The following is a 13982-nucleotide window of genomic DNA, read 5'->3' on the forward strand; positions in this document are numbered from 1 at the left end:
TGCTCTGCTCACACTTCCAGAACCCTGCTCTCACCCCTGAAGCAAGGAAATGAACTCTGAAAGGGGTGGGGTCAACCTGTCTTACACGGTGTGAACAGATGTTCTTGGACAGTCCCAGTTTAACAATGCTGGCCACACAAAGGCACGCACGCACACACACACGCCAATGGAACAGGAAAAGGCACTCAAAGCTTCCACCTTCAATCCTTTATAAAGCTTGGAATTCAGTCATACTTTAGATTAGCTAGGAGAGACCGATCTCCTTTAGAAAAAAGTCAGGAGACAAAATGGGTGGAAAAAGAAAAGCCAGAATATCCTACCTGGTTGGTAAATACTCATCCAGCCCAGGAAACAAACCAGGTGGGTGACAGGGCAGGACGGAGCCCGTGCACCCTGGCTTAGTGACCAGAACACTAACCCTGTGGCCAGGAGACCTCTGAACATCAAATACGATGAGCGACACCAATTCCAGCAACGGACCTGAGAGGAGCCCTGCACTACGCACGGATCCGCGGGGCTCAGCCGGCACCCGCCCACCCAGGGCGGCCACACCTGCTCCCGCGGGCCCGCAACCTCCTCCGCTTCTCTCTAACCAGGCGCTCCTACCACCCTGAACAGAAGTGACTTCCTCCCTCACCGTGACTCTCACCCGTGGCCACTGAAGGTGCCTCGAGGCAAAGGTTGGGGCTGTGAGGGCCGCTGCAACCAGCTGCCACACGGGCTTCAACACCTCCAGCCTCCTGAGCAGAAGCCGAAGCAAGAGCACACAGCCGCCACGACAAGGCCAACGCCACCGCGACGAAGGGGCCTGGCGAAGGCCGGGGCCGGAGAGGGGCGGGGCGGAGGAGGACACTCACCATCTCATCCAGGGCGTAGCGCAAGAGGCCGTGCTCGTAGAGGATGAAGAACCGGCGCTGCCATTTCTGCAACGGAATACAGAGGGTGTCGGGAGGGTTCTGGCCCGTCTCCACTTGCCGAGCCCCTGCGCCTGACAAGCCTGCCTCTGAGGCACGCTGGCTGCACAGCTTCCATTTCTGGGGCCCAGGGGTAGAAGAACAGGGCCTCGTCAGCCAGGACTGGGCCAGTGGAGAGGCCCAAACCACCCAGTGTGTTCCCAATCACTGAGATTTTAAAAGATGCCTGATCTATTTTACTCTGTAAGCTCCTCAGAAAAAGGAGCAGAGGCAATGTCTGGGTCACCTTTTTGTATTCTTTATGTACCCAGCACAGAGCTTATTACTAATAATGTGTCAATATTAATTTGATGAATTACCTGACATGATATGGGATAACCTGAGAATGCCAAGCACTGATTCCCCACTTCTGAAAAAATCTGGAAAAATGGTATAAAAGCGTTGTTCCAATGACCCACAGGGAGGTTGAAAAAGGGAAAAAGCCAGCCGGACGCCAGTATTCACAGAGGAGGAAAGAAGTAACAAAAATCAAAACTGAGGAGGGAGGCCAGTGGGAACAACTCTGACGTCCAGGGAGGGAGTGACTGGCAAAGGGTGCCCCTGCCCCCTCGCTGCCCTCCACCCAAAGGCCAGGCTACCAGGGGCTGATGGAGGTCCAATGGCACTGACAGTGGAATAGAAAGGCCCTTCCTTTTTGTGGGGGGGGAAATGTCTAGAACGTGAGACTGCTGGTCCCCAAATCCCAAAAATAATCATGAAGATCCATGACCTATTTTCAACATTTCCAAAAGCTCAACAAAATTCATACTTTTACTGGCAATAAGGCCACAAGAACTAACTAAAATATCATGTCTCTTTGCTTTGGGCCAGAATTATATCATTTATAATAATGATTTTCCCATCAGAAGCTGGAAATGGCAGTTCTGTATGACCTAAATACAAAAGAGGAAAGAGGGCTGCTCCCTGGTTACTGCGGCCACTGGAACACAGTCGCCCTCGCTGTCCTCACGCCTGGGTGGCAGGAACAGGGCACTCACATGGCCTTGCAAAGAGGACCTGTAGAGGCTGGGCCACCTGGACTCTTCCCGAGAAATATTTCCAAGGCTCCTATTTGTTGTTTTTAAAATTAAAACCCATTCTGGAAGGAAGCCTAAAGACCCCAGATACAAAGCAAGTTCTGTGGGGTACCAAGGCCCCACCCCAGAGTGTAACATTCAGGCTGGGGGCAGCAGAGACCCAGAGGCAGGGCAGAGGCCCTCGGGGGAGCAGGGGATGGGAAGGGAGCAGGGGATGGGAAGGGGGCAGGCGGCAGTACCTGGAGGAAAGTGTGTGGAAAAACAAAGCATGTTTTAATTGGAGTCAAATCCAAAGGGGCTCCCTGACAGAGGAACAAGCCACTGACCCGGGACGATGCTGGTCTGACCATCTCGCTGCTCCAGCTCAGAACTGGCCGAGCAGTAGCCTGTGTCCAGCAGGACCCACCTGGGGCTGGGTGCCCAGGAGAGATGGGACGCAAGCAAAGTTGGCCCTTAAGGCCAACTCCTGCTCATCTGCTGAGCTCCCAGCTGGGGAGGAAGGGAGGGGAAAGAGGGGGCTACAGGAAGCAGAACTTTGGCCCTGAAAGAACTCGGAGCCTAATTAGCATAATGCAAATGTCTGCTGAACTGCCCTTCGGTCTTTTCCATTTAACTGTTTCTAGAGTCAAGCTGACCCACAAAACAGGTAGCACCATGCGAGTGCATCTCTTTTGAATGGAGGGCCAGGCATAACTACTGGGACCTGCAAGTTCACCAAATAGGTAGGGGTTCCCTGCTGATCCGCCATCCCAGGATCCACCATTCAACCCCCCACCTCCGTCCTCCACTCGGTCAGTCTGCCTTAGGTGGGCCCCTCTCTTGGTGAATTCTCCACTCCAAGAATTCACTCTGATGCCCTTACCCGAGACCGGTGCACTGGGTTATCAAAGTCAGTCCCATCTGGAGCCAGGAGCAGCCAACCACCATAAATGGGTTTTGCCTGGAGGAGAAAAAGAAGAGCAGGTCATCAGTGGCCTTGGACAGTTTCAGCGGTCAAGTGAATGACAAGCTGACAAGCGCTCGCTGGAAGAAGAATCCCCCTCTGCTCCACACGCTCCGTGCATCCCATTCCCCAGCCCCAGGCCAAGCTGCCAAGAGAGATGTCGGAGAGCCTCCTGGCAGGTCTGCAGCATCTGGTGTGGGGAGGAGAATGCAAACCCAGCAGGAGTCTGAAACACCGGAGAATACAGGAACTCCTAGGAAACAGATACCTCCCCTCAAGTTTCTGATCAAGCCACCAGGATCAGGGGAAAATGGCATTTTCTTCATAACCATGCGAGTGCCAATATGTGCAGGCACTAGGGATATCATGTGACCAGCACAGTCAAAGCCCCTCATCCTGATGGTACAGAACAGGGCCTGGGAGCAGAGACACTGCTTTAGCGATCATCATTAGCACTGGCCAAAGAATCATCAACTCGCTGGTTGTATGACCTTGGGCTGAAAACCCTTCGAGTTTCTATCTTCCCGTTTGAAAGGTGAGAGTGATGATAATTATATCTACACCTCATGAATCTTATGTGAGGACTGAAGAGACAATCCAAGTAAAACACAGCCCAGCACAGGAATGCAAAACAGTGTGGCCACTGGGGAAAAGAGTCTGGCAGTTCCTCAAAAGGTTAAACTTAGATATCCCTATGACCCAGAATTCCACTCCTAGGTATATACAACCCCAAGAAAACTGGAAGCAGGTGCTCAAGCAAAAACTTGGACATGTGCCATTCAGAGCAGCACTATACACAATAGCCGGAAGGTAGAAACAACCCCAATGTCCATAGCAGATGAATGGATAAAGAAAATGTGGTCCATCCAAACAATGTAATGTCATTCAGAAATAAAAAGGCATGAAGTACTGACACGCTACAACATTGTTGAACCTTTCACTTAAAAGACGTTATGCTTTAAGTGAAAGAAGACAGACACAAAAGACCACAAACTGCATGATTCCAGTTATAGGAAAGGTCCAAAATAAGGAAATCCATAGAAGCAGAAAGCAGATGAGTGGTAGCCAGGATGTGGAGGGAGCAGGAAATGGGGAGTGGCTGCTAACAGGTATGGGGTTTCTTTGGGGGTGATGAAAATGTTCTCGAATTAGACAGTGGAGTCAGTTGCATGAACTTGTGAGTATGCTAAAAATTACTAAATCGTATGCTTTAAACGAGTGAATTTTGGGACTTCCCTGGTGGTCCAGTGGGTAAGACTCCGCACTCCCAATGCAGGGGGGCCAGGTTCCATCCCTGGTCAGGGAACTAGATCTCGCATGCATGCCACAACTAGGAGTCCACGTGCTGCAACTAAGACCCGGAGCAGCCAAAATAAGCAAGTAAGTAAAGAAATAAATAAATATATTTTTTAAAAGAGTGAATTTTATGGTATATGAATTATCTCAAAAATTGCATGAGAAAAAAAAAAAAAAAACCTGAGCACAGCGTGTGGCCTAAAAGTACTTAAGAAATGCTGGCTATTTTTATATTTTTTATATCCAAAGCGTCCCTCCGCCCCCCCCCCCCCCCCCCAGACACTGGCAGTAGGAGTTCAACAGGAGCTAAAAGATAAAGACAGACACTCAGACTCCACCTCCCTTTTTTTAGCCATACCCAGCTCCTGAGAAAGGGCTGGGAAAGGCACAACCAGGCCAGTGTGTCCACTGTCCTTTGGAGGGCAGCAACACAAATTAAAGCCCAAACCCTCTGCCTGCTATTTACACACACAGACTATTTCCGGGTAAGCCCTAGGGGTCCTCTTAGCATGCTTTTTATTCAACATTTCCAAATTGGGAGGCCCCGTCACACCACCTCATTTTGAAAAGCTGTGTAGTCTGTGACTCACAGAGGGAAGGTCACTTGCCAGAGGTCACAGAGCATGGGGGGGGGGGGTGAGCCTCTTTTCTTGGCTTCTGCAGGGTCCTCAGGCCCCCAGGGGAAGCACTGGCTTTTCCCTGTGAACAGAAAGAAGGGCTTCGGGCAAGGGGTATGGAGTGGGCTGAAGGAAAGAAGCGAGACTGGCATTGATGAAACATGGGGGGACTTCCCTGGTGGCGCAGCGGTTAAGAATCCGCCTGCCAGCACAGGGGACACGGGTTCGAGCCCTGGTCCGGGAAGACCACGCATGCCGCGGAGCAGCTAAGCCCGTGCGCCACAACTACTGAGCCCACATGCCACAACTACTGAAGCCCACAGGCCTAGAGCCCGTGCTCCACAACAAAGAAAAGCCACAGCAGTGAGAAGCCTGCACACTGCAAAGGGTAGCCCCCGCACGCTGCGACTAGAGAAAGCCCACACGCAGCAATGAAGACCCAACACAGCCATAAATAAATAAATAAATAAACAAATTTATTTTTTTAAAAAGATATATTAATGTCTATAGGCAGGAAAAAACATTAAAAAAAAAAAAAGAAAGCAGCCGGGGAGTGGGTGCTGGCAGGGGACCGAGAGTTAGAGGGACACGGCTCAGGAGGACCATGGGGTGTGTGGAATGACACGCTGCCTGGGAAAGCAGAAGCAAAGAGAACAGAGGTCTGTTTTCTCAGCAAACACCAGCGGCACCCAGCCATCCCCCAGGCATGCGAGCACACTTGGCCTCTCTCTGCACACAGGATGGAGAGGTCAGTGCTGGGGGACGACCCCATGTGTACCCCGGCCAGGTGACTCCCCCACATGGCCGCTGGGCCTGCAGTTCCCTGACCTGTAAAATCAGGAGGCTAGACCCCAAGGCCGTGTCTCCTCCGTTTCTGTCTGGCTTTGATCGCACATCACCCTCCTCGTTTCTGGCTGCAGGGCTTTGGGGAGACTTCACGTTATCAGCTACACCTACCTGTCCTTTCCTCAAAAGGGGCAGTGGGAGATCTGCGACTGGCACAAGTCCCTCAGAACCTGGCCCGAAATCAGCACCGTTATTCACTCAACCAACATCTACTCGGGGAGCCTGCCAGCATCCACCTCACTTGGCCATGACTTCCATATACGGGTCACCCCAAAGGGGACCCATCTCAGGTGGGCAGGTCGTCCTAAAAGGTGGGAAGGCTGGGCCAGTAGAGGGCACAGGGCAAGAAACAAGTGCTCTAGCAGCCTGGGAAGTGGGTAACGTTCCACAAGAGCATTTACCAAGGCAAATCCATAGTGACAGAAGGCAGACGGGGGGGTGCCCAGGGCAGAGGGGATGGAAGGATTGTGGGGAGTGACAGCTACAGGGTTTCTTTTGGGGATGATGAAAGCATTCTAAAATTGATTGTGATGATAGTTGCACATCTCTGGGAGTATACTAAAACCATCAAATTGTACACTTTAAATAGGTCAATTGTATATGGTATGTGAAGAATTATCTCAATAAAGCTGTTTAAAAAAAACACTTACAAAGGCCTATGTAAGGCAGTGGGGAAGCAGAGATAAATAAGAAACTGCTCCTACCTTCATGGGTTCACAGTCCACAGGAAATGTAAACTAATAAGTCCTTCTCCCAAAGCCAAGAAAAGTCAAGTCTAAGCTAAGAAAGCCAAGTCTAGGGGAGGGGGGGGGGGGAGGGGGAGGGGGGGGGGAGGGGGAGGGTTGGGGGGGGCAGGGATTCACTACGTAAGTTTTCAAGTGACTCTGTGCTCTGCGCCCACCCCACCCCCCCACCCCGCCCAGGCAGATTGGGGAAACTTCAGTCAAAGAGACAGGGACAAAAGTTTCCAAGGACAACGAGGTGGTCCCCTGGTTTGTAGGAAGCGAGCTAGAACAAGCTAGACAGCGTCCAGAGGGAAGCACAAGGCAGCAGCTCAGGTCTGCTGGGGCCGGGAGTGGGGCAAAGGGCTAACAGGGCAGACTTGGCGTCCACAGCTGGGTGACAACGAGAGCCTCCAGATGTCCCGTGCGCAACGCTAGGGTCGTCAGGGGGCAGGAAGGTACCTGCCACCCTGCACTGCCATCCAAGCAAGCAAGCAAACAGGGAACAAACAACCTGTGAGGAGGAGGGCGGCCTGGGGCGGAGAGGACTCGCTGGCACGGGCACAGCTACAGTGAAGACAGAGGCAGGGGTCCGTCCACCAGTGCAGAGCGGCTCGGCTGCCACCCTCCTCCAACTCATCGGCGCCTGGAACCCCGTCCACAGGCCTGGAGAGCCACACACCAGGACACCCCGCTCTCTCAGGTAACCCCACAGGCATGGAAGGGCGCCCCAGAGGTGCTGCTGCTCCCACTATTTCTCAGACTGTCTAAAAATGGCAACTGCAGACCCAGCCATGCCAGGGAGTCCAGAAACACCCGCCACAGCCTCTGTCCCCATGGGACAGGCTCACAAGCAGACAGAGGTTTTGGAGGGCAGCATTCCTCCCTCTCTTGCCTCATCTCTTCTGGGGCGGGGCGGGGCCTCCGACAGGCCCGAAGGCACCCTCTTCCTGGGAGCCCCCCAATAACCTGACGTACGAACTGTGGCAACCCCAAAGGCGGCTGGCACAGGAAGTGGGCTCTAGAAACTCTTAATGGTACGTAGTTCTGCTGCTGTTTTCTGGCTGGGTAGCTGGGGTTTTACTTTAAGGGGGCGGCGGGGAAAGGAGAAGCAGGTAACTCTTGTCAACACTGAGGACCCAAAAGATGGGACTGAGTTCGGTTTCAGGCAGGCCACCTGGGAAGAAGCACCAGACCTGTGCAAAAGTCACCAGCTGAGAGCACCCGCTGAGCCTCTTCCCTTCCGATTAAACTCAGCCATGCCCCGCAAACCCAATAAACCAGAGGCTACGCTTCCGGCTGATCTCTGGGAAGAGGCTGCTGGTGGCCTGGGCATTCTCCTCAGCCCAAAGCCCTTCTGAAAATGGTCACTGGAAATTTCTGCTTCAAGATGGGGTAGATGTAATGTTCCCTATGCCTCCCACTAAGTACAAATAAAACCCTGGACGCTGTATATAAGACAAACCTAAGAAGACTCGAAAAGGTGGAGAGTAGAAGGCAGAGGGGCCGGGAACCTCTGGACCCGAGGAACCACACAGAGGTGTGCGCCCCGGGTTTCTTTTTGCCTCACTGTCCCAGACTGGAGTCTGGAGGAGGGGCAACCTGGAAGTGCCAAAGGGCGCAGACCAAAAATCAGAAGCCCAAGTAAAGTCCCTCTCTGGCCAAAGAACTGGGGAAGAACAACTTAGCAAAACAGAGAACTCTTAGACAATAACCGTCCTACTCCAGCCGGACACCAAAGAACAGACACAGCCACACCCTCACCCCCACCAGCAGAAGCCAGACTTCCCCCCTTGCCGGCTAAGAGGCGCCCCAGCACCCCTACCAGGGAGGTGTCAGGCAGTTAGGCAGGGAGCTGGGACTTTCAGCCCCACCCAGCAGTAACAGGTCTCCTCCCTCTCCCTCCTGGGGCAATGTCAGAGGAGGACAGCTGGGGAGCTGAACCCCACACCCTGCGGCAGTAACAAGGGGTCTCCTGCCTCAAGTATCAATGGGGCCCAAGTGAGGAGCCAGACTTCTACCTCCACCTAAAAGTAAAAGGCAGCAGCCCTGCTTCCCCCGCTGCAGCAGCGTTGGAAAAAGCCGACCGCAAGAGAAGGAAGGGTCAAACACAACCCAGAGTCAGCTAACGTGACACAGAAATGTCCAGGCTTCAACTGAAAAATCACCACGATACCAAGAACCAGGAAGGTTGCAAACTGAATGAACGAAGACAGATGCCAACACCGAGGTGACAGGCATGTCACAATTATCCGATGAAGATTTAAAACAGCCATGCTAAATGGTTCAACAAGAAATTATGAACATGCTTGGAATAAACAAAAAACACAGATAGCCTGAGCAAAGAAACAGAAGCTATAAGAGCCAGATGGAAATTCTGAAACTGAAAAATACAATAACTGAAATTAAAAGTTCAATGGATGGGCTCAACAGCAGAATGACGGGAACCATGGAATGAATCAGTGAGCTGGAAGACAAAAGCACAGAAATTACCCAATCAAATAACAGAGAGAAAACAGACTGAAAAAAATAAATAAGAGAAGAACAGAGTCTCAGGGACCTGTGGGACTATAACAAAAGATCTAACATTTGTGTCATCAGAGTCCTGGAAGGAGAGAAGGGTAGGGTAGAAATACACTCAGAGAGAGAATACTGAAAACTTCCCAAACTTGGCAAGAATGGTAACCTATAAATTCAAGAAGCTGAGTGAACTCCAAAGGGTAAATCCAAAAAAATCCACACCAAGACACATTAAAATTAAATTTCTGAAAACTAAAGCCCAAGAAAAAATCTTGAAAGTAGCCAGAGAAAAACAACAGGGTTTGGATAGGAGAAACCAAATATAATGATCTGGACTAAACCATGAAGGCCAGAGGGAAGTAGCACAATACCTTCCAGGTGCTAAAAGAAAACAACTGTCAACCCAGAATCCTGTAACCAATAAAAAATATCTTTTCAGGAACAAAAGGGAAATCAAGACATTCTCAGATGAAGGAAAACTAAGAGAAATAGTTAGCAGACCTACACTTAAAAAACGGTTACAGGAAGTTCTTTAAACAGAAAGGAAATGATAAAAGGAGGAAACCTGGATCATCATAAAGGAAGCAGGAAACACAGTAAGCAAAACTACCTGTAACCAGGCTTTCCTTGAGTTTTCTAGATTATGCTTGATGAACAAAGCAAAAATTATAACACTATCTAATGTAGTTCTGAATCATGTAGAGGAAATATTTAAGACACTCACATAGGGAATGGTAAAAGGAGATAAAGGGAGGTACTCCCTTTACTTGCACTGGTAAAATGATACCACCAACAGACCGTGGTAAGTTATGTATATACAATGAAACTCCTAGAACAGCCACTAAAAAAAAAAATCTATACTGAAAAAATCACCGTAGATAAATCTTGAAATTTATCGTAAAAAAAAAATGAAATTCTAAAAAAACCCAGAAAGATCAAGCAGGAAGAGAAATAAAAATCAAAGAGGGGTTTCCCTGGTGGCACAGTGGTTAAGAATCCGCCTGCCAATGCAGGGGACACGGGTTCGAGCCCTGGTCCGGGAAGATCCCACATACCACAGAGCAACTAAGCCCATGCGCCACAACTACTGAGCCTGCGCTCGAGAACCCGTGAGCCACAACTACTGAGCCCATGTGCCACAACTACTGAAGTCCACATGCCTAGAGCCCGTGCTCTGCAACGAGAGAAGCCACCACAGTGAGAAGCCTGCGCACTGCAACGAAGAGTAGCACCCACTTGCCCCAACTAGAGAAAGCCCTCGTGTAGCAATGAAGACCCAATGCAGCCAAAAATAAATAAGTAAATAAGTAAATTTATTTAAAAAAAAAAAAGATAACGAAGGACTATTACAAACAATTCCACAAATTTTAACTTGATAACTTAGATGAAACGGACCAACTTCTCAAAAAACATAGACAATTTGAATGACCCTATAACTATTAAAGAAACTAAGTATGTAATTTTAAAATTCCCCAAAAAAGAAATCTCCAGGCTCAGAGGGTTTTATTGGAGAATTCTACCAAATGTCTAAAGAAGAATTAACACCAATTCTACACAGTCTTTTCCAGAAAAAGAAAAAGTAAGAAACACTTCCCAATTCATTTTATGAAGACAGTATTAACTAGATATCACAATCAGACACGGTACCAAAAAAGAGGACAAAAAAGAACAACAAAGAATTAGCAAACAGAAGTCCGCAATATATTTAAAGAATTATATACCATGACCAAGTGGGGTTTATTCCAGGGATGCAAGGCTGGTTTACTATTTAAAAATCAATCAGTGTTATCCACCATAATAACAGGCTGAAGAAGAAAAACTCTGTGGTCACATCAATTAATGCAGAAAAAGCATTTGAAAAAAAAAAGAAAAAGCATTTGACAAAATTCAACACCCATTCATTTAAAAAACAAGAACAACAAAACCTCTCAGAAAAGTAGAAATAGAAGGGAACTTCCTCAACTGACAGAGAGCATCTACAAAAAACCTAGGGCTGACATTATACCTAATGGTGAAAGACTAAATGCTTCCCCTCTAAGATCAGAAACTAGGCAATGTTGTCCATTCTCAGAACTCTTATTCCACACAGTGCTAGAATATCTAGCCAGTGCAATGAGGCAAGGAAAGGAAATAAAAGATACACAGATTGGGAAGAAGTAATAAAGTATTTACAGATGACACAACTGTCTATGTAGAAAATCACAAGGAATCTATTTTAAAAAAAGAACTCTTAGAACTAGTGAGTTCAACAGGTTATAGTATGTAAGATCGGTATATGAAAATCAACTGTATTTCTATGTATTAGCAATGAATATGTGGACGCCAAAATTAAAAATTAAATACCACTTGCAATTGTTAAAAAAAAATGAAATACTTAGGTGTAAATCTAACAAAGCATGTACGGGACTTGCATGCTGAAAACTACACAATGCTGATGAAAAATCAAAGAAGACCTAAATAAATGGGAGAGACATATTGTGTTCACAGACTGGAAGATTCTAAACTGTCAATTCTCCCCAAATTGATACATAAGCTTAATTCAATTACTAACAAAAGCTCACGAAGACTTTTTTGCAGATATAGACAAGATTATTCTAAAATTTATATGGAAAGGCAAAGGAACTATTTTTAATTAAAAAGAAGAAGAAAGAGGGAGGAATCCATCTACCTGATTATAAGATTTATTATATATCCACAGTAATCAAGGCTGTGGCATTAATGGAAAGTTAGACACACAGATTAATGGAACAGAGTGGAAAACCCAGAAATAGACCCACACAAATGTGTCCAATTTAACTTTGAGCAAAGGTGCTAAAAGGGACTTCCCTGGTGGTCCAGCGGTTAAGACTCCGCACTCCCAATGCAGGGGGCCCATGTTCGATCCCTGGTCAGAGAACTAGATCCCGCATGCCACAACTAAGACCTGGTGCAACCAAATAAAAAAATAAATATTTTTTTTTAAAAAAGAGACTCCATGCGTCCACTGCAGGGGCACAGGTTTGATCCCTGGTTGAGGAACTGAGATCCCACGTGCTGCACAGCGAGGCACCCCCACCAAAAACAAAAACGAAGGTGCTAAAAAATTCAGGGGAGGAGTGACAGTCTTTCAACAAACGGTACTGTAGCAACTGGACATCCATAGGCAAAAAAGAAATAAAGCTCAATCTTACACAAAAATTAACTCAAAATGGAACACACACTTAAATTGGCAAATTGGACCACATTAAAATTTAAAATATTTGTTTTACAAAAGGCCCTACTAGGAGGGTGAAAAAATAAGAGTGGGATAAAATGTTTGCAAACCACATATCTAACAAAGGATTAGTATCTAGAATATATAAAGACCTCTCAAAACTCAATAATAAAAAAAACCAAACAACCCAATTAGAACATGGGCAAAAGACATGAAAAGATATTTCACAGAAGATACACATATGGCAAATAAATACATGAAAAGATGTTCAACATCATTAGCTATTAGGGAAATGCAAATTAAAACCACATGAGAGGGACTTCCCTGGTGGCGCAGTGGTTAAGAATCCGCCTGCCAATGCAGGGGACACGGGTTCAAGCCCTGGTCCAGGAAAATCCCACATGCCACAGAGCAACTAAGCCCGTGCACCTCAACTACTGAGCCTGCGCTCTAGAGCTCACGAGCTACAACTACTGAGCCCGCACGCCTAGAGCCCGTGCTCTGCCTGCGTACCTCAACGAAGAGTAGCCTCCGCTCGCCACAACTAGAGAAGGCCTGCGCGCAGCAACAAAGACCCAACGCAGTCAAAAATAAATAAATTTATTTTAAAAAAAACACACATGAGATACTACTACACACCTATCAGAATGACTAAAATTAAAAATGGTGACAACACCAAATGCTGACAAGGATGTGGAGAAACTCGTATGTTGTTGGAGGGAATATAAAATGGTACAGCCACTCTGAAAAACAGTTTAGCAGGTTCTTTAAAAACTAAACATGCAACTACAACATAATCCAGGAACCTCATTCCTGGGCATTTATTCCAGAGAAATAAAAGCTTACACTCACACAAAAACTGTATATGAGTGGCTACTGCAGCTTTATCTGTAAAGGCCAAAAAAAACCCTGGAAGCAATGCAGATGTCCTTCAGCGAATGAGTGGTTAAGCCGGGTACACCATAGAATACTAGTAAGCAATAAAAAGGAAACAACTGGTGATACACACAACCTGGATGAATCTCCAGAGAATTAGGATGAGTGAAAAAAGTCAATCCTGAAAGGTTACATGATGTATGATTCCACGGACATGACATTCTTGAAATGTGGAATTTCTAGAAATGGAGAACAGATTTGCGGCTGCCAGGAGTTAAGGAGGCAACAGGGGTGGGAGGTGCAGGACGTGTGGTTGTGAGGGACCCTGCGGGGATGCAAGTGCCCTGCATCTTGACTGCAGGGATGTCGAGATCCTGCTGACCGTGACACTGTGCTATAATTTTACAAGATGTTACCACTGGGGGAAAACTGGGGAAAGAGTACACAGGATCTCTCTGGATTTTATCTTAAAACTGCCCACAAAACTACAATTATCTCAAAATAAAAAGTTTAATTAAAAAAAAATCTACAGGGCTTCCCTGGTGGCCCAGTGGTTAAGAATCCTCCTGCCAATGTAGGGGACACGGGTTCGAGCCCTGGTCCGGGAAGATCCCACATGCCGCGGAGCAACTAAGCCCGTGCGCCACAACTACTGAGCCTGTGCTCTAGAGCCCGCGAGCCACAACTACTGAAGTCCATGCGCCACAACTACTGAAGCCCGTGTGCCTACAGCCCATGCTCTGCAACAAGAGAAGCCACTGCACTGAGAAGCCCATGTACCGCAATGAAGATCCAATGCAGCCAAAAATAAATAAATAAAACAAAAAAATATATATATATTTTAAAAAAAAATCTACAAACAACAAATGCTGGAGAGGGTGTGAAGAAAAGGGAACCCTCTTGCACTGTTGGTGGGAATGTAAATTGATACAGCCACTACGGAGAAGAGTATGGAGGTTCCTTAAAAAACTAAAAATAG

At 47.6% G+C, this 13982-nt stretch overlaps 1 protein-coding gene across 5 annotated transcripts in view; it reads right to left on the reverse strand.

The window, feature by feature from the left end:
* Positions 1 to 13982, reverse strand: part of MPRIP (myosin phosphatase Rho interacting protein) — a 127638-nt gene that overhangs the window by 91063 nt on the left and 22593 nt on the right. For all 5 annotated transcript variants that reach the window (XM_059908736.1, XM_059908737.1, XM_059908738.1 and 2 more), the window contains exons 2-3: positions 2853 to 2930; positions 858 to 923 (exon numbers count right to left, since the gene is read on the reverse strand). In XM_059908736.1, coding sequence (XP_059764719.1) covers positions 858 to 923; positions 2853 to 2930 — 144 coding nt within the window. The remainder of the gene's footprint in view (positions 1 to 857; positions 924 to 2852; positions 2931 to 13982) is intronic.

The sequence above is a fragment of the Balaenoptera ricei genome, chromosome 20 (assembly GCF_028023285.1).
Source record: "Balaenoptera ricei isolate mBalRic1 chromosome 20, mBalRic1.hap2, whole genome shotgun sequence".
In the NCBI taxonomy this organism is placed as follows: Eukaryota; Metazoa; Chordata; class Mammalia; order Artiodactyla; family Balaenopteridae; genus Balaenoptera; species Balaenoptera ricei.